General features: G+C 42.7%; 1 protein-coding gene across 1 annotated transcript in view; it reads right to left on the reverse strand.

Annotated features, from left to right (window-relative positions):
- Nucleotides 1-21,617, reverse strand: part of GLUD1 (glutamate dehydrogenase 1) — a 40,308-nt gene that overhangs the window by 10,950 nt on the left and 7,741 nt on the right. The window contains exons 2-6 of the mRNA XM_027530888.1: nucleotides 15,274-15,354; nucleotides 14,694-14,749; nucleotides 13,746-13,809; nucleotides 7,931-8,025; nucleotides 1,669-1,848 (exon numbers count right to left, since the gene is read on the reverse strand). Coding sequence (XP_027386689.1) covers nucleotides 1,669-1,848; nucleotides 7,931-8,025; nucleotides 13,746-13,809; nucleotides 14,694-14,749; nucleotides 15,274-15,354 — 476 coding nt within the window. The remainder of the gene's footprint in view (nucleotides 1-1,668; nucleotides 1,849-7,930; nucleotides 8,026-13,745; nucleotides 13,810-14,693; nucleotides 14,750-15,273; nucleotides 15,355-21,617) is intronic.

Below are 21,617 nucleotides of genomic sequence, written 5' to 3' on the forward strand. Positions count from 1 at the left end.
AAAAGCTGAAATCTGGATCACTGTGTATACACATAACAGTTTAAGAGGATGTATTACTCTGCAAATGTCCACTTTAAACCTTAAGAGATCCAAAGGATCAAATTTTAAAGGCTCCAACTGAGAGTGTAAGGATGTGGAACTCGCCTCTCCCCAGAAATACATCAAAAATATATCTGCGAATGGAACAATTTTCACAGAATACCTACTAATCACTAGACCTCAAACGCCTGAAAGGACAAGAGAGATCTGTTAGTTTAGATCTTTCCATTAATAGATCTTTAAAGATCTATTAATCAGGTAGGATGAAAGAAAAAAAAAAAAAGGGAAGTGGAATGGGACCTGTGTCCCTGGAGTGAAAGTGTAAAAGTGTTAATCACTCAGCTGTGTCCAACTCTTTGTGACCCCATGGCCTGTGGCCTGTGAGGCTCCTCTGTCCATGGAATTCTCCAGGCAAGAATACTGGAGCAGGTAGCCATTCCCTTCTCCAGGGAATCCTCCCTGACCCAGGGATTGAACCCTGGTCTCTCGCACTACAGAAGGATTCTTTACTGTCTAAGCCACCAGGGAAGCCCTGGAAGGGAGCTACAAAAGGGGAGAGGTTCCTGTATCCTGGGAAGCCGCCTCACAGGTGGGGGAGATCAGGAAAGGGGTTCAGAGGCTCAGAAGAGAGCAAGAACTGTTCTGTGGCAGGCAGATCAGAGAGGAGACCTGCACAGACTGTCCATGCCACCACCCTGCGCACCCCAGCCTGAAATACACGTCTGCTGGCGGAGGTGGGGGGTGAGTGCTGAAACTCAGACTTTAGAGGACAGACCTGGGGGAGGACTGCTATTGGCTGCATGGAGACAGCCTGAGTGTGGCATGGCTGCAACAGAGTGTGTATGAGGAAGCTTGGACCTGCCAGGGACACAGGAGTGTAAGGGCATGCCACTGTAAGTGGCACTTGAAGCGAGGGGCAGGGTTGCCACGCATCCTCTTTCTCTGCAGGCACTGGGGACACACACCCCTGCTGCCCCCTTGCTGGGCTCTTGCAGCTGGCACTGGCAGATTTCCCATGCACAGAGCGGGGCTAAAATCAGAGCTGAGCCCTTGGGCCGTGCATAGCAAAGGGGTGGGCTCGCTGAATACCTAGTGCAGGCTTTGGTCACACTTCCTATCAAGGGGATAACAGCTAGCATACACTGAGGAAAGAGGCGGCGGGCACCCACGCTAAAAATGGCCCTCGCATGAAACAGCACTAAACCCATGCAGGCTACATAGGGATGCGCCCACATGAAAAACAGCCCTCCAAGACCACAGCAGATAATTGTTTCTACTCACAGACATAGAGGACAGACTCGTAGTTGCCAAGGGGGAGGGGGCGAAGGAGGAATGGACTGGGAGTCTGGGAATGGCAGATGTGAATATGAGATGCGTAAAAAGCAAGGTGCTACTGCAGAGCGTAGGAAACTATATTCACTATTCTGTGACAAGCCACAGTGGACAAGAATACGGAAAGGAACCTACACATGTGCGTGACTGAACCTCTACGCTGCATGACAGAAACTAACACAGCCCTGCAAGTCAACAATACGCCAATACGATTTTAAAAATTGCACATCTGAAAACACTGGAAATCTTACTGCCTGAATATCAGTTATTCCTTAAGAGAGCAACAAACATTTTTACCTGAACCGCAAATGTTTTGTCTCCAAATCCTGGTGTCATTCCTAAAATACTCATGTAAGAAGCCTCATTGATGAAGTTTTCAATCCCATGGAACACTCCCCGGCCGGTAGCAGAGATCCGTCCGTGGATTCCACCCTGACTGATGGGCTTACCAGTAACACAGGCGTGGGCATTAATATCCTGTTAAAAAAAAAAAAGGGTGCAAAACTTAAAATTATACTCATTAGAAGTGTGTGTGTCTTCAAGGTATACTTTCATCAACAGAGATAAATCTCACTTTTTCAGATTCTTGTTCCTAGAAAATATATAATAAAGTATATTGTACTTTCTGATGGGAGAAACATGGTTTTAGGAATTTAACATAAAGTAAGGACAATAAAGGAGAGGGCAATGGCACCCCACTCCAGTACTCTTGCCTGGAAAATCCCATGGATGGAGGAGCCTGGTAGGTTTCAGTCCATGGGGTCGCTAAGAGTTGGACATGACTTCACTTTCACTTTCATACACTGGAGGAGGAAATGGCAACCCACTCCAGTGTTCTTGCCTGGAGAATCCCAGGGATGGGGGAGTCTGTGGGGTTGCACAGAGTTGGACACGACTGAAGCGACTTAGCAGCAGCAGTAGCAGCAGCAAGGACAATAAAGGACAGAAATGGTATGGACCTAACAGAAGCAGAAGATATTAAGAAGAGATGGCAAGAATACACAGAAGAACTATACAAAAAAGATCTTCATGACCCAGATAACCACAATGCTGTGATCACTCACCTAGAGCCAGACATCCTGGAATGTGAAGTCAAGTGGGCCTTAGGAAGCATCACTACGAACAAAGCTAGTGGAGGTGATGGAATTCCAGTTGAGCTATTTCAGATCCTGAAAGATGATGCTGTGAAAGTGCTGCACTCAATATGGCAGCAAATTTGGAAAACTCAGCAGTGGCCACAGGACTGGAAAAGGTCTGTTTTCATTCCAATCCCAAAGAAAGGCAATGCCAAAGAGTGCTCAAACTACTGCACAATTGCACTCATCTCACACGCTAGTAAAGTAATGCTCAAAAAAAAAAAAAGTAATGCTTATGAACCGTGAACTTCCAGATGTTCAAGCTGGATTTAGAAAAGGCAGAGGAACCAGAGATCAAATTGCCAACATCTGCTGGATCATCGAAAAAGCAAGAGAGTTCCGGAAAAACATCTATTTCTGCTTTATTGACTATGCCAAAGCCTTTGACTGTGTGGATCACAATCAACTGTGGAAAATTCTTCAAAAGATGGGAATATCAGACTACCTGACCTGCCTCTTGAGAAACCTATATGCAAGTCAGGAAGAAACAGTTAGAACTGGACATGGAACAACAGACTGGTTCCAAATAGGAAAAGGACTACATCAAGGCTGTATATTGTCATCCTGCTTATTTAACTTATATGCAGAGTACATCATGAGAAATGCTGGCCTGGATGAAGCTCAAGCTGGAATCAAGATTGCTGGGAGAAATATCAATAACCTCAGATATGCAGATGACATCACCCTTATGGCAGAAAGTGAAGAGGAAATAAAAAGCCTCTTGATGAAAGTGAAAGATGAGAGTGAAAAACTTGGCTTAAAACTCAACATTCAGAAAACTAAGATCATGGCATCTGGTCCCATCACTTCATGGGAAATAGATGGGGAAACAGTGGAAACAGTGTCAGACTTTATTTTTTGGGCTCCAAAATCACTGCAGATGGTGACTGCAGCCATGAAATTAAAAGATGCTTACTCCTTGGAAGGCAAGTTATGACCAACCTAGACAGCATATTACAAAGCAGAGACATTACTTTGCCAACAAAGGTCCGTCTAGTCAAAGCCATGGTTTTTCCAGTAGTCGTGTATGGATGTGAGAGTTGGACTATAAAGAAAGCTGAAAGTCAAAGAATGGAAGCTTTGAACTGTGGTGTTGGAGAAGACTCTTGAGAGTCCCTTGGACTGCAAGGAGATCCAAAAAGTCCATCCTAAAGGAGATTAGTCCTGAATATTCATTGGAAGGACTGACGCTGAAATTCGAATACTTTGGCCACCTGATTCGAAGAACTGACTCATTTGAAAAGACCCTGATGCTGGGAAAGATTGAAGGCGGGAGGAGTAGGGGACGACAGAGGATGCGATGGTCGGATGGCATCACTGACTCAATGGACATGAGTCTGAGTGAGCTCCAGGAGTTGGTGATGGACAGTGAAGCCTTGCATGCTGCAGTCCATGGGGTCAAAAAGAGTCAGACACAACTGAGTGACTGAACTGAACTGAAACTGTAGCAACCAGAACAGTGTGCAATAGATAAATCGATGGGTGGGACATGAGAAAACAGAGTCTTAATGTATATAGGAAGTCAATATAAAATACAAGAAGCATTTTACGTCAGAGGCTAAAGTATCTAGTATTTAATAAACTGAGGTGATTTGCTACCCAAATGAAATAAGATACAGTGCCTTATTTCATACCATATCCCTTACCCTCCAATGTTCTAGCTGGAGAAGTTAAAAAATGACTATAAATACTTTTACAGAGAGAATTTAGGATTGTGTTAGGTGTATCATTACCAACAAAGAGGATAAAGTAAAAACCCAAAATGTTCCAGTAAAGTGACTTATGGTATTAGTAGTTTTCCCACAGTGTTCCTTCATGAATACTTAATGCTTATGAATACAGAATCACAAACCAGGTGCCAAATGCTTTTGAACAGAGAAAATGCAAATGTCGGAGCTGACAGCGATCCTCTCTGAGGTCAGGCACTGTGCCGGCTGGCTGCGAGCTGCCCTGAATACCTAATCGTTCTGGAAAGCCTGGGCCAGGGTGGAGAACTTGCTTGCTTTCCAGTGCCCTCACATCTGAACACAGTAACAAAAACTATGGCTTCTTATCTCAGGCCCGGCCCTGATTCTGAATTTCCTATCACTTTAAGGACAGTCTTTTACCAGCGTTTAGTCTGAGGTTTAGTTGGCAAAGCCTCATAAGACTTTCTCCTGTTACCTTTGGGAACCAGCCAGGAAGTAAGAATGTACAGCCCACTGCATTGTCCTGTTCAGTCCAATGCTTTGCTTAAAAAGCCCACACCCAGAGCTCATTTAACGAAAGAAGGTAACATAGAGAAGCAACTTTTGGGAATGGCAGTCAAAACCAAAGTTCTTTGAAGTGCCTCATACTGCTCCTGTTTTATCGTAGGGGATTTGCAGAATTTAGCTGGTGTAGTATTTATACTTATTTTTTGTGTTTACCAAGAGCCACATTATACTATGACTCACTTAATCCTAATGACCATCTCGTGAACTAGGTACTATTGTTATTTTCTAGATGAGGAATCCGAGACACAGACCGCTTAAGGCACTGGCCGCAGGTCGCGGAGCTGGCGTGTGAAGGAGCCCGTTCCAGAACCCTGGGCGTTGACCAGCGCTCCCAACCACACACACACCACGTCGCTTCGGGAAATGAGACAAGTCTAAACGTCTCCACTAGATGCTGTAGCCCCCTTCCTCTCTTTCAGAGGAAACAATATTCCTCCTCTTCTAAGGCTGATTTTCCACTAGGGCCCTTAAAAGATGAATCCGTGGCCCACAGCCAATCAACATGCCAAACAACAACAAAAACCTTTCTCTTTGGAAAACAGGCACCTTTCAAGTTGTCTTTTCGCCAGTGCCATTTTTCTTAAGTGAAGGCTACTCTTCATGCCCTACTTCACTCTCAGCAGCCCCCCTGAAGTCTGGCTCCATCCTTACTCTTCCAACCTAGTTGCTGAATTGGCCTCTGCTCAGAAGCACCCCCAGCATGCACAGTGCACAGCTCTTGGTAGTCCTCATTCTGTTGTAACTAACTGCTTCCCCTCCACCCCGAAAACACTCTCCAGTCTGCCCATTCCTCTCAATTCTAAGGCAGGCCAATAGTGCTTTGGGGCTCCTGTGTCGTCCTCTCTCCCCAACAATCCCATTTTCTGCGGCACACACCTGTTACTTAGCATTTCACTGGCTTCCCTCTGTTTTCACGACAAAGACCAAAGTCCTTGCTGTCACCTACAAGGTAGGACTCTGGTCTGACTCTCTCCTGCGGGCCTCCCTCGTGCCCTCTCTACTCTGGCTACCTCCGTCTTCCCTCAGCCTCTCGTCACCTACTACAAGGTAGGACTCTGGTCTGACTCTCTCCTGCGGGCCTCCCTCGTGCCCTCTCTACTCTGGCTACCAGTCTTCCTGCAGCCTCTCAGGTTCGCTGCTTTTCACATAAGGACCCAGGTGCTTCCTTCTGCCTCTAACCCTTGGCCAGCACCACTTCCCCTGGTTGATAAGTACTCCTCTTTCAGAGTGTAGACCAAAAGGTCACATCTCAAGGAGGCTTTTCTGATCCTACTCCAGAGACGTGGTTCGGTTCCCAGTACTCTTTTCATGGCATCAAAACGCTTCCTTCTAGCCTTACCCCAACTATATTGAACACCTTGCTTGTACTTTATTTTTTTTCATTCTCCAATTAAAAAAAAACTTAATTAATTTGTTTTAATTGGAAGCTAATGACTTTACAATATTGTAGTGGTTTTTGCCATACATTGACATGCATCAGCCATGGGTGTACATGTGTCCCCCATCCTGAACCCCCCTCCCACCTTGCTTGTACTTTATAAGCCTTGCATGTAGTAAGTGATCTCTCTATATTTTTAGAATAAATTGTGAACAGTTAGGGTATGGAGTTCTTAGAGGAAGAGGATCAGGCAAAGCCTTCCTCACAAAAGAGAGGCCATTCTGTTATCTAAGCCTGTCCACGATGCTTGTACTTGAACAGGTCTCAGCACTCAACCATCAGATCAACTGAAATCTAAAGGAAGAAGATGTTGACCTTTTCTGATCTTAGTAAGTTCAGTCAACTAAAACTTGGACTCTGCCAACCACCAAGCCCCTTCATGAATATGCATGTACCCTTGGCTTAAAAGGTTCCCGCTTTTGCTGTTCTGGGAGACACTGCTTTGGGAAAGATCCCTAGTGCTGACTTGCTCTGAGTAGTAAACCAAGCCAGTCTTCAGTCTGGTCATGTCTTGGCCTAACACCCATCAAGGTGAATCCAGGTTTTGGGTAACAAAATGTCTTTCTTCAGTTACTTCCTCTTCCTGTTCCGTACGTGGTTCGCAAGGCTCCACCCCTTCAAGGACAGAGCGCCAACTGTCCTTGTGTCCTGTGCCCGTGGCACTGCTTCCACGCAGCCCAGAGGCCCAGGTCCTCCTGGTTCTTTCTGACTCAACCTTGTCCTTCGCCTTGGTCCCACATGTGCAGCCCGGTACTGCCGAGTCCACTCTGAGCCGAGTCCACTCTGAGCCGGTGCTTCTCCCTAGCCACGTGGCTCCCAGGCTGGGAAGGCGGATGCTGACACTGTGGAGGCCTTCTTTGCTCTAGCCTAACACTGCGGCCAGCCCCTCTCCCTTAAGGAAGAGTCAGCATCAAAGGCTCCCCGCTGACTAGCAAGGAAAACAAAAACACGGGGACTTGAGTATTTTCTTATTCTTTCCTGTACTTCTTCATCTCCTGCTACCTTTCTAAATGTGCCTCGTCTTCAGTCTGAGCTCTACAGTTTCTCTGCCTATTCCCCAAATCCCCACATTTGAATTCTATCCATGTTCAAGGTCTAGCCCTGACCAAATACCTCCTTCCAGGAAGTCTGCTTTCAGAAACTCTCCACCCTGCTATTACACTGTCTTCATACCTTATCTGCTTAATGTGTCTTAGTTTCTTTGAGGGAAAAGCCCGAATTGAATGCTTCTTTATTTCCCATCTACTGTCTTATAATGAATCCTGCCCTGGTGGGTGATCTTTGAGGGTCCCATCCCAGTGTTGAGAACAGGACTGCATGTGAGTAAAAGCCTAACCCAAGTTCACTACATTTATGATGTAAGGTTATTGTTTAGTCACTAAGTTGCGTCTGACTCTTTTGCAACCCCGTAGACTGCAGCCTGCCAGGCTCCTCTATCAGTGGGATTTCCCAGGGAAGAATACTGGGGTGGGTTGCCATTTCCTTCTCCAGGGGCTCTTCCTGAGTGAGGGATTGAACCTGCATCTCCTGCATTGGCAGGCAGATTCTTTACCACTGAGCCACCAGGGAAGCTCATGATGTAAGATGGACAGGAAGTAAAATAATATATAAAACAAGACATAATTAAAGGAGAGGAGACAAACTCGAGTTTTCCCCTTATGTACATCATCATTTGAACTGTCACTTCTGACAGACACCAGATGAAGCCTCGGGCTGCAGCGAGCACTCACATAGTGTCCTATGGTGCTGGCGTAGGTGTCGGCGATCCAGGACATCTCCCGCTCGCCGGTGCTCATGTCGGGGGCGGGCACATCGACGCCAGGGCCTGGGGACACACAGAAAGGGCACGGCACCAATGTTTAAGGCAGATCATCTCAAACACATCCTTGCAGTTCTCCATAATAACAAGGCTACCATGGCTAGAAAACTTCAGTTTTTATCTAGGTTACCAATTCAAATCATAGACACACTACATGTTCCATTACAAAACGGACACACACAGCATTACATAGCTTCTCCCACTTGCTATGAGTTTGGAAATTAGCTCTGTACAACAGATACACCACTCAAGAGACTTCTGAATGTGCAAGCATAGGCAAACCAGTTTAGCCTCTCTCGGCCTCAGTTCCTTAAACCGCACTTAGAGAGCACGGTGGCACAAGGAGGCTGCAGCCAGAAGGCTGTGTGTGTGTGTGTGTGTGTATGTGCACGCAGGCTGCAGCTAGAAGGTTGTGTGTGTGTGTGTGTGTGTGTGTGTGTGTGCAGGCTGCAGTTAGAAAGTTATGTGTGTGTGTGTGTGTGTGTGTGCAGGCTGCAGCTAGAAGGCTGTGTGTGTGTGTGTGTGTGTGTGTGTAGGCTGCAGTTAGAAAGTTATGTGTGTGTGTGTATGTGTGTGTGTGTATGTGGAGGCTGCAGCTAGAAGGCTGTGTGTGTGTGTGTGTGTGTGTGTGCAGGCTGCAGTTAGAAAGTTATGTGTGTGTGTGTGTGCAGGCTGCAGCTAGAAGGCTGTGTGTGTGTGTGTGTGTGTGTGTGTGTGTAGGCTGCAGTTAGAAAGTTATGTGTGTGTGTGTGTGTGTGTGCAGGCTGCAGCTAGAAGGCTATGTGTATGTGTGTGTGTGTATGTGGAGGCTGCAGCTAGAAGGCTGTGTGTGTGTGTGTGTGTGTGTGTGTGTGTGTGTGCAGGCTGCAGTTAGAAAGTTATGTGTGTGTGTGTGTGTGTGCAGGCTGCAGCTAGAAGGCTGTGTGTGTGTGTGTGTGTGTGTGTGTGTGTAGGCTGCAGTTAGAAAGTTATGTGTGTGTGTGTATGTGTGTGTGTGTATGTGGAGGCTGCAGCTAGAAGGCTGTGTGTGTGTGTGTGTGTGCGCGCGCGCGCAGGCTGCAGCTAGAAGGTTGTGTGTGTGTGTGTGTGTGTGTGTGCAGGCTGCAGTTAGAAAGTTATGTGTGTGTGTGTGTGCAGGCTGCAGCTAGAAGGCTATGTGTATGTGTGTGTGTGTATGTGGAGGCTGCAGCTAGAAGGCTGTGTGTGTGTGTGTGTGTGTGTGCAGGCTGCAGTTAGAAAGTTATGTGTGTGTGTGTGTGTGCAGGCTGCAGCTAGAAGGCTGTGTGTGTGTGTGTGTGTGTGTGTAGGCTGCAGTTAGAAAGTTATGTGTGTGTGTGTGTGTGTGTGTGCAGGCTGCAGCTAGAAGGCTATGTGTATGTGTGTGTGTGTATGTGGAGGCTGCAGCTAGAAGGCTGTGTGTGTGTGTGTGTGTGTGCGCGCGCGCAGGCTGCAGCTAGAAGGCTGTGTGTGTGTGTGTGTGTGTGTGTGCAGGCTGCAGTTAGAAAGTTATGTGTGTGTGTGTGTGCAGGCTGCAGCTAGAAGGCTGTGTGTGTGTGTGTGTGTGTGTGTAGGCTGCAGTTAGAAAGTTATGTGTGTGTGTGTGTGTGTGTGTGCAGGCTGCAGCTAGAAGGCTATGTGTATGTGTGTGTGTGTATGTGGAGGCTGCAGCTAGAAGGCTGTGTGTGTGTGTGTGCGCGCAGGCTGCAGCTAGAAGGTTGTGTGTGTGTGTGTGTGTGTGTGTGTGTGTGTGCAGGCTGCAGTTAGAAAGTTATGTGTGTGTGTGTGTGTGTGTGCAGGCTGCAGCTAGAAGGCTATGTGTATGTGTGTGTGTGTATGTGGAGGCTGCAGCGAGAAGGCTGTGTGTGTGTGTGTGTATGTGTGTGTGTGTGTGTATGGCAGCTAGAAGGCCATGTGTGCGGCACAGCACAGTGACACACCTGCTTCCTGGGGATGGAAGCCCTCCTCACCAAGTAGAAAAAGCAAAAACACATGTTGTGGAGGCAACGATGTTAAGCCCATAAGACTTTTACCTGTGACAGAACCCTGCTTTGACCTATTATTAAAAGCTTACTCTGTACAAAAAGTTTTAGACCTTGGCTTTCAGTTCCTCAGAGCAGCAAATTAAATGGTTTGAAGGTAACAAGAAGTTAGCCCACAGGCAGTGACAAGTAACAACGACAGTCCTAATGCTGATGTCCTATGAGATCTCAGATGGAAATGTATTAAGTGGTGCTCGCTTAAATCTGTAAAGGCAGGAATATATAGAAATATACTCATCAAAATGGTTAAGTAAGAATACAAAACAACCTGTTTAGTAGATTAGTTAACTAAAATACAGTATATCATGCAAAGAAATACTATTCAGCAGTTACGAAGAATGATGTGCACCCATGTAAATGACTTGGAATCATCATTAAAACATACATGTGGAGGAAAAAGCAGGTTTGTATAGCAAGTCTAAGTTCCCATCCATATAAATCTCTTTCTTTATACACTTGTTATTGTTTAGTCACTACGCTGTGTCAGACTCTCTGCAAGCCCCTAGACTGTAGCCTGCCAGATTCTTTTGTCCATGGAATTTTCCAGGCAAGAATACTGGAGTAGGCTGCTATTTCCTTCTTTAGGGAATCTTCCCAACCTAGGGATCAAACTTTGTGTCTCCTGCAAGTTTGGGAGGCAGATTCTTTACCAGTGAACCACTAGAGAAGTTCTTCTCTACATATACCTATGTGTAATCACTATACTTATTTCCATATAAATGTATGCAGAGGTTTAGAAAGATAAACTTTTTCACTATATTTAGAGTTCAGTCTTGTTGATAACTTTCTATATTGTTTCAACTGTAAAATGCAAACTCATTACCTTTATAAAAAGAAAACCACAACGTTAACATGACAAATTGCTCCTGTATCCTTTTAGAGGTTCCCAGATGGCTCAGTAGTAAAGAATTCACCTGCAATGCAGTAAGCATGGTTCGATCCCTGGGTCGGGAAGATCCCCTGGAGAAGGAAATGGCAGCCCACTCCAGTATTCTTGCCTGAGATATCCCGTGGACAGAGGAGCACGGAAGGCTACAGTCTGTGGGGCTGCACATGACTCAGGGACTAAACCATTACCACCACCACCCAAAGTAAAACCACGAAGTATTATTACTACTCCATACAAAATCAACGTATAAGGATGCACAGATTACAAACAATTCCCGAGTTACAGGTAAATTCTCAAATACCTTACAAAGTACAGGTGTGAAAGTCTAGCCTTTTAACACTCAATCCTGTACCAATAAAATAAGATAAAAAGTTGACTGAAAAAAGCACCTGCTTTCGCAGGAGTATAGAGGTAAAGCTAAACAGGTAATTTTGGTGCACAGAGACAAGGGGGTGAAAAGGGAACTCCTCAGTGGTGCACAGAGACACAGGGGGTGAAAAGGGAGCTCCGCAGTTTAAAAGACGACATCCAAATGCACATAACAGAATTAACACCCTTTCACAAACTGAAAAAAAAGAAAAACGAAGGACCACTTCTCAGTTCATTCTATGAGGCCAGAACCCTGCTTTGACCTATTATTAAAAGCTTACTCTGTACAGAAAGTTTTAGACCTTGGCTTTCAGTTCCTCAGAGCAGCAAATTAAATGGTTTGAAGCTAACAAGAAGTTAGCCCACAGGCAGTGACAAGTAATAACGACAGTCCTAATGCTGATGTCCTATGAGATCTCAGATGGAAATGTATTAAGTGGTGCCCGCTTAAATCTGTAAAGGCAGGAATATATAGAAATATACTCATCAAAATGGTTAAGTAAGAATACAAAACAACCTGTTTAGTGGATTAGTTAACTAAAATACAGTATATCATGCTTTCATTCTTGATATGAAAGACTTCATAAGAATACTGAAGACCAGTATCTCTTAGAACAGTATCAGAAAAAATAAAATACTTATGAATAAACTTAACAGCAGTACAAAACTTGTACCTAGAAAACTGTAAAATATGAGTAAACAAACGGAAAGACATTCAGTACTCATGGACGGGAAGACTCACTATGGTTAAGATGGCAACACACAACAGATAAGTCAACAGATTCAAAGTATCCCTACCAAAACCCCAGGTGACAATATTTTTTTTTTTTTGCAGAAATTGAAAAGCTGACCTTAAACTCATTCAATATGACAGGGCTAGGACCCAGACTCAGGTCTAACTCATAATCTGAAACTCTGTGGAAAGGCAAGTCAGAAAATAACTGAAATGATGCCAATTCCTAAGGTTTGCTCAGGACTAATTCTGTGCCCTAGAGAGAGGAAAAGAAAGCCAACTGCCTCCCTCTTAGGCTACAAAGCTTTCTGGGCCCAGATGTCAGCTTAGTTGCAGAGTGGCTTAGTAAAGCTTTTATACATAAACAAAAAAGTTAAATTGCTAATATTTAAGCTTTCAGTATTTCAAGGAATCACTTTTTAACCTTTGAAATTACAGGGTTCTTATCAATATAGAGAAAATTAAGTTGTATATACTCTATATATGGGCAAAAAATACAACTGAATAAAGTCTGATACCACTCAAGACTATTAACTATGTTTGAGATTTAAGCTAAGCTATGATGCAAAACATCATGCAGGCGACTGGGATCAGTAGTTACTCTGTCGCTGCGTGAGTGCTCCCCCTGTACAGTGGCTGCAAGCAAAGCCCACAGCAGCGCCAGGGAGGCTGCGTGCTGAGAATCCAGACGCCTTCTACACTATGGAAGACAGGACAAGTCTAGTAAAGGTCTCGTGTTACCAGAAGGGGAAAACTTCAAAATAGGAACACATTAAGTCAATAGGAACTTGTCAACAGTGAGAAGAATACTGAGAAAGAAAAACAGAGGGTCAGGAAAACAGAAAAAGGAGCTTTTCTTTCCTGTTTAGTTTTCTGAGTTTACTATGTTAAACTACGGTAGCAAAATTCTATCAAACGATTTTATTTATTTTTTTTTTACCACAGATCAGAATCTTTCAGGACAACAGGTTTAATTTGCTTGAAACGTAAAAGGATTAAATAATAATTATGCATCAAAGAATATTCACATCTCACACAAAATAATGTATGATACACATAATACTAGGATACAAAAACATAAAATGAGTGTCAGTACCCTCAGAAATTTAGTCTGACTGGCAAAAGCTCCTAGTAACAAACATTAGGGGCCCCAGGAATCAGCCAGTGATGGCCAAGTGAGTCATCAGAATGAGCCCCACACCTCCCAGCCTGCGCCCACTTCTCTGAAGGGAAAGGCCTGCTTCAGCCTCCGATTCCAAATAGCATGTTTTCTCACTGCTTTCAGAACAGGATTACTATTGCAAAACTCCTTTTCGCATATTAAAAATTATTTATGATGAAGGTATTATGTAGTTCCTGAAATCTTTTTGGATGCCACCACTGTTGACTGTGCTTGTGGTTCAACGCTGTTACAGAGTTCAAGAACCTTATATGTTACGTCTGTACAGGAGAAGAGGTGCAGCGGCCTCTGCCGCTGTCCACGCTGTGTACTGGGAACGTGAGCTGTTCTCTTAGAGCGGAGTCCAAACGTGCCCTGGTGTGCTCACCATGTTTAACACAGAACCCAATTTCTCAGAGGAAAAGGACAAGCCCATCCATGTCTGTATCCATATACAGACGAAAGCAGGGGTTTAGAATTATGACAACTACTTTTCAGATGTTCCCACGCTGTGGAAACCTACACGGCAATACTTACCAATAAAGCCCTTCTTGGCCAGCTCCATGGTGAACCTCCTTGTGATCTTTTCCAATTCATTATCCTGTAAAGGAAAAAGGGGAAAACATGACAACAATGAAAAAGTAATTTTTGATAGAAAAACCACTAGAGGAGATAACTAACCGTTGCATCCTATTTTCTACTTATGGAACATTTTCATATTATCTTGTGTAATCTTCAGAAAAACAGCTCCTAAAGTAGGCATTTCCATTTTAAATGGAAATTAAATTTTACATTTCTGAGACCAAAAACTAGGTTACCTAAGAAGGACAGGGAAGTCTAGCATGCCGCAGCCCATGGGGTCGCAGAGCTGGACAAGACGCAGTGACTGAGCAACAAGCAACACAGAGCAGCATAGTGCTCACACTTGTCCTTCTTGTATCAGTACAGGAGTCTATGAGCAATCCTCAGGGCTTATTTTCATCTAATCACAATTTTAAAAACATAGATATTGTTTGTATGCAGATATTAATTCATATAATTTATTAAACTTAATACAGAGGCTAATTAGTAACATTAACTTGGAATTGATAGGATACATAATATTTTTACCAAACTACATACACTAGAACCTTGAGATCCCAACATAAAAACCTCAGATCATAGTTGTATTAGTATATGATATATTTATATACAGTATATTGACATTATAGCCATATTTAATAAACATGTACACAAATGCCTAAGAATATGAATGTATACTTATTACCTTTTAACCAAGTAGGAAAATAAAAAAGGACATTGATGTAAGCAGGTGAACCTTTATATGGCAGAACATTCAATGAGTTAGCTGCCTGCTTGTTTTTTCATTGCTTTTTAAAGCAACAGGACCCATTAATCTCACGGGTATTAGGGATGCGCAGAAGCACAGTGATTTCAAGCCCTTTGCAGAGGCGCCATGTGCACTAATGTCATTTTGGTACTTACAGTGTAGTTCTTGGGATTGATCTTCACACCAGCTTTGGCACCCCCAAATGGCACATCTGAAAGAGAAGTTTGAAAGCTGTTATTCCATATAAAGGATAAAAGACTTAAAAAGGCAGAAAGCACTATGTAATACTATAAAAGTGTGATGCTTTTAGCTTTAGTTTCAGAAGGTTCAGTAAATAAGCCCACAATGATCTCTCCTAAAATGATGTAATATAAATTCTAAGAATATACAAATTATAGTGCATATCTAATCCGAGTGCCTTACTATGTCTAAAATGTAACAAAGTATTTTTCTTGTACTATGGTTTGGTCTTATTTACAGAGTATAGAAAGGGATTTAAACAAATATCTACACTTCAGGAAAATTCAGTTAATTCCTATAAAAAGTCTCCCATTTAGAAAAAGGTAAACCAAGACTTACAGAAAAAAATGATGTAAGTCTTTCGCAACCTAAAAAAAGCAAAACAAACCCCAAAGACTTCTCCTAAGGTATATTTCTCTAACATCTTAAAAGTAACCTTGTATGCAAACATTTTCCCAGAGTTCTTATTAGGTAGCAACAAAGGAGACCACTTACCAACCACTGCACACTTATATGTCATCAGAGAAGCCAGAGCTTTTACTTCATCTACACTCACATCAGTGCTGTAACGGATACCTGGTTGTTTAAAAAAAAAAAAAAGATGGGGTGAGAAAGAAGGGGATGTATTTAGAACACCCTTCCAGCATGTTAAAAATAGAAGAACTCAAAAATGTCCACACTTTTTAAAGAACAATTAAAGTAGCTTATCATTAAAGAGTCAGTAACAGATGGAGTTCCCTGGTGTCCCAGTGGTTAAGACTTTGTCTTCCATGCAAGGAGTACAGGTTCGATCCCTGGTCAGAGAACTAAGATCCTGTATGCCCCAAAAGAATGAGCACTGAATTTGATTCAAGTATTCTGATATTTCAGAGAAAAAGATTTGCCCACAAAGGTCTGTATAGTCAAAGCTATGGTTTTTCCAGCAGTCATGTATGGATATGAGAGTTGGACCAGAGAAAACGCTGGGCACCAAAGAACTGATGCTTTTGAATTGTGGTGCTGGAGATGACTTGAGCCCCTTGGATAGCAAGGAGATTGAACCAATCAATCCTAAAGGAAATCAACCCTGAAAATTCATTGGAAAGACTGATGCTGAAGTTCCAATATTTTGGCCACCAACACAGAAAGCTGATCCACTGGAAAAGATCCTGATGCTGGGAAAGACCGAGGACAGGAAGAGAAGGGGGCGACAGAGGATGAGATGGTTTGATGGCATCACCGACTCAATGGACATAAATTTGAGCTAATTCTGGGAGACAGTGGAGGACAGAGGAGCCTGGTGTGCTGCAGTCCATGGGGTCACAAAGAGTCAGGCATGACTTAGCAACTGAATAACAACATAGATACTTAAATGTATATAATATATAAAACATATGCACGCCACATCTTTATCTGCTCATCTGTTGGACACTTCGAGTGCTTCCATATTTTGGCTATTACAAATAATGCTGCTTCTAAACACTGAGGTGCATGTATCTTTTTGAAATTAGTATTTTCATTTTTTTCATATACATTCCCAGAAGTGGAACTGCTAAATCATATGGTAGCTCTATCTTTATTTTTCCTGAGGCACCTCCAGTTTTCCAGAAATTGGCTGCACCAATTAACACTCCCACCAACTCTACTGTGTGTGCTCCCTTTTCTCTACTCCCTCACCAACGTTTGTTATTTGTGGTCTTCCACTTTTAAATTAGATTGTCTTTTTAGTATGGAGTTGTAGGAGCTGTTTACATACTTTAGATATTTAACCCAAATGTTTTCTCCCAGCCAGTAGATAATGTCTTTTCACTTTGTTGCTGGTTTCCTTTGCCTTAGGAGACAGATCCAAAAAAAATACTGCTATGATTTATGTCAGAGTGTTCTGCCTTTGTTTTTCTCTAAAAGTTTTATGGTTTCCGATCTTACCTTTAGGTCTTTAAGTTTTGAGTTTATTTTTGAATCTTTTCCCAATTGTATATTCTTGCGTCCTTTGTTGTAGATTAATTGACTGCAAGTGTGTGGGCTTATTTATGGGCTCTCTATTCTGTTCCATTGATCTGTGTGTCTTTTTTGTGCCAGAAATATACTGTTTTGATTGCTGTAACTTTGTAGTATAGTCTGAAGTCAGGGAGCATGATACCACCAGCTTTATTCTTTTTTTCTCCAGATTGTTTTGGCTATACAAGATCTTCTGTGGTTCCATACAAATTTTAGTTTTTCTAGTTCTTTGAAAAACTGTTATGAGATTTTGATAGGGGTTGCATTAAACCCATTGATTACTTTGGGTATTATGGACATTTTAATATTATGAATTCTTCCAATCTATGAACACAGGATATTTTCCACTTCTTTTTATCTTCAATTTCCTTCAATAACATCTTAGGTCTTTTATCTCCTTGGTTAAGCTAAAAAATTGCTTAAATACTAAAATGTGTTTATACAAATTAATGAATAGGCATTACTTAGGCATGTTACTGGGGCTTCCCTGGTGGCTCAGCAGTAGTCTGTCTGCAATGCAGGAGCCCTGGGTTTGATCCCTGGGTTGGGAAGATACCCTGGAGGAGGGTATGACAACCCACTCTAGGACGCTTGCCTAGAGAATCACATAGACACAGGAGCCTGGCAGGCTGCAGTCCATAGGGTTGCACAGAGTTGGACATGACTAAAGTGACTAAGAAGCAGGCATATCATTTAGTGGAAACTAAGCTAGGCCAGGAATCTGGGTTGGGTGTAGTGCCCATCATTTTCTAACAAGTGAATCCCCACCCAAATAGCAACTGCAATGGAAGTCTGCACCTGCTCACCTGGTTGAGCAATGAGGTATAAGCAATGCTCTAGGCTTCACGCCAGAATTGCTTGGGATAATGTGTATGAGGCAGCTGGCACAGTGTCTGCATGTGGTCAATACTTCACTCTCAACTATTTTCATTTCTATAATAAGTATTACAAAGTAGTGGCAAATAGCAAAGAAATGTACATTTAAAAACTCTAAATGGATAGCATTTTAAGCAGTTCAATGAACTTTGATTACTTCTCAAGATAAATTCATACGGGTGGTAGGGTAGTGCACTATTAAGAACCAGCATTTTTCTTATTATATATAAAGCCCTTTTATCAGTGTGCTGTTAAGAGTCTGTGCAGTTCAGTTCAGTCGCTCAGTTGTGTCCGACTCTTTACAATCCCATGAATCACAGCACGCCAGGCCTCCCTGTCCATCACTAACTCCTGGAGTTCACCCAAACTCACGTGCATTGAGTCGGTGATGCCATCCAGCCATCTCATCCTCTGTCATCCCCTTTTCCTCTTGCCCCCAATCCCTCCCAGCATCAGGGTCTTTTCCAATGAGTCAACTATTCGCATGAGGTAGCCAAAGTATTGGAGTTTCAGCCTCAGCATCAGTCTTTCCAATGAACAACAGGACTGATCTCCTTTAGGATGGACTGGTTTGATCTCCTTGCAGTCCAAGGGACTCACAAGAGTCTTCTCCAACATCACAGTTCAAAAGCATCAATTCTTCGGCGCTCAGCTTTCTTCACAGTCCAACTCTCACATCCATATATGACCACTGGAAAAATCATAGCCTTGACTAGACGGACCTTTGTTGGCAAAGTAGTATCTCTGCTTTTGAATATGCTATCTAGGTTGGTCATAACTTTCCTTCCAAGGAGTAAGCGTCTTTTAATTTCATGGCTGCAGTCACCATCTGCGGTGATTTTGGAGCCCCTAAAAATAAAGTCTGACATTGTTTCCACTGTTTCCCCATCTATTTGCCATGAAGTGATGGGACCAGATGCTATGATCTTAGTTTTCTGAATGTTGAGCTTTAAGCCAACTTTTTCACTCTCCTCTTTCACTTTCATCAAGAGGCTTTTTAGTTCCTCTTCACTTTCTGCCATAAGGATGGTGTCATCTGCATATCTGAGGTTATTGATACTTCTCCCTGCAATCTTGATTCCAGCTTGTGCTCCTTCCAGCCCAGTGTTTCTCATGATGGACTCTGCATATAAGTTAAATATATGAGTCTGTGCAAGTAGTCACTAAATTATATGAACTTCTTTTTTCTAAAAGACTTTTTTTTTAATGTGGACCAGTTTTTTATTGAATTTGTTACAATATTGTTTCTGTTGTGTGTTTTAGTTTTTTCACCAGGAGGCATGTGAGATCTTAGCTCCTCAATCAGGGATCAAACCAGCACCCCCTGCATCAGAAGGGGAAGTCTTAACCATTGGACCACCAGGGAAGCCCCCCTTCCTTTCTTAAGTGGGGGAAAAGTTACTTTCCCTTACCCAGTGCTTATAACTAGTGCCTTCAATGAAAAAGAGTGTGAAATATTAACATTCAGAAATCAGAGAGAAATTTAAGTTCTAGACTTAAATGCTCACTGGAAACCAGACCCTCTTTCTACATGGTGTAAACAAAACATCTGTTTTACTGCAGAAGTCCTGGAATGATGAGTCAGAAACTGTGCATGTAACAAAAAGCATGTTTCCACTGGATGGCACCAGGAATTCCTGTTTGTAAAGTGAACTTTTCTCTCCTAGCCACACCCATTTACAGAGTTCAGCTCAAAGACACTGAAGAACAGAAGTTACATAAATTACCTCTCATTCCACAGGCATTTTCTGCAGGCTAGGAACCAATGACGACTTCCAGTGAATTGAGGCAAGGGATGACTACAAGGGAAGTAGTGGAGTCAGGGGGGAAAAGCCTTGGAGCAGATGAGGGCAGACACAGAGAGGAACCTAGAAACCCGTGCATGGGGTGCCTGGCCTAGAGAAGACATATGCTTTTATTTTAACTTTCTAATTAGTGATACACGAATGTTTTTAATTCTGGAAATCAGCAGATATACTAGTACAGAGTGACCCACACTATTAATCTGAGGGGGAAAAAAACAACCTCAACAAGTACTCTGCACTAAACACTCGAGGTAACAGGTTAACAAACTCCAGTAATACAGGAAATTACCTACACCCAAGGGATAGCTAGTTACTCTTCCTCCTTTGGGATTGAAAATCAAAGAAAATTACTAAAAATATACTGCCACCTGAAAAATTCTTCATCACATTCTAGCTGATGCTAAGAATATGACTGCAAAGAAGACAATATTTCCACTAAATTTGTAAATTCAGTGGATTGGGAGATACTACATTAAGACAAAGTTACTCATAAAGCCAAATAACCCTCATGCATAAAAGAAAATCAGAAAAACTTAAAACATTTTAAACCAAAATGAAGCAAGAAAGAAGGACCTTATTTTCAGTATGAATAGTCTCATTTTTTATAGAATCAAGCCTTTCTTTCCCTCTTTTCTGTGGCAGAGAAGGCTAAAGGTAAGCAAGACCAGAGATTGGATGGGGTACAGGGACAGAAACTAAAAGGAACAAACCTTATTAGAGAAATGGAGAAAAGTATGTCAGGGTTTTTGGGTATCGTAAAGTCTCAGAGCCTATGCTGACATTAGCATTACTAGTGTTTGGGAAGAGATCAGTTGGGTCTTTGAACAACAGATGTAATAATGGAGGTAGATGCTTCCAATGGAAAGCATAAGCCCACAGCTGGGTGCCCTAGAAAGGGAACTGGGTGATTAGAGGTGTGGACCACAGGCCTAACGTCGTAAGAAATGGGGGGTGGGGAAAGGAATACATTAGAAGGTTGGGACTAACATATACACACTATATAAAACAGATCAACAAAGACCTACTGTATGGGTAGGTCTACTGTATAGGAATTGTACTCAGTGCTCTGTAATAACTTCTATGGGAAAGAATCTGAAAAATAGAAATAAACATATGTGTAACTCAACCACTATGCTGTACACCTGAAACTAACACTGCAAATTAACTGTACTGCAATGTAAAACGAAAATTAAAAAGGAGACCGAAACGGGGTCTAAAGTCAAGGACCACGGCTGACAGTAATCTGTGCTTTCAATTCACCAGAGTAAACCAAAGAAACACCACCCACGACAATGTTTATTACTTATCAAACTTGGTAACATTGGAGGAAGGCTTCGTAATAGAACTTTGTAATCATTCCTTCGATTCCCCAGAGAAGTTAACCTAATATATACTTGTTTTGAGCTAACTAGTAACCAGATGTTTGAAAAGAACATCAGTGAAATGCAGACATCTGCAAACCACACACAGCATGAAATGTGTCTCAGCCTTTTAACTTAATTACCGAAGGTTTCCCTTACTACCTTCAAGAGCCTAAGACTGGCGTACAGTAAGTTTTTCTAGAAGGAAAAAAATCGAAAGCAAAAACTGGCTATGTTGCTATGGTGGTAAAGAAAACACAAGAGCTGATTACACTGAAAAAGATGCAGTGAAAACCACTACTGAGTAGCTTGAATTTTTCTTCCTTTTCCTAGCTGACTCAGAATCAAAACATACAAAAAGCTCTTAGTGACTAAGGAAGCTTTGTTTTTTATGATGAATCATTAACTAAATACATTCATGTAAATTCAAATGGTTGTAAATGTCACTTGAACCTGGATCTTTTAATAGGGTTTGATTTATGGATTAGAAATTCAATTCCCACCTGTACTGTGTCTTTTCAGAAACTATACTCAATAGCCAAGAGTTCTGCTACAAGCATGAAGTGAAGTGAAGTCGCTCAGTCGTGTCTGACTCTTTGCGACCCCATGGACTGTAGCCCACCAGGCTCCTCAGTCCATGGGATTCTCCAGGCAAGAATACTGGAGTGGGTTTCCATTTCCTTCTCCAGGGGATCTTCCTGACCCAGGGATCGAACCCGGGTCTCCCGCATTACAGGCAGACGCTTTAACCTCTGAGCTACCAGGGAAGCCCTGGATAGAAACCACAAGCATAGAAACCCATACAGGGAAAGAGGACTTA

The sequence above is a fragment of the Bos indicus x Bos taurus genome, chromosome 28 (genome assembly GCF_003369695.1).
Source record: "Bos indicus x Bos taurus breed Angus x Brahman F1 hybrid chromosome 28, Bos_hybrid_MaternalHap_v2.0, whole genome shotgun sequence".
Classification (NCBI taxonomy): Eukaryota; Metazoa; Chordata; class Mammalia; order Artiodactyla; family Bovidae; genus Bos; species Bos indicus x Bos taurus.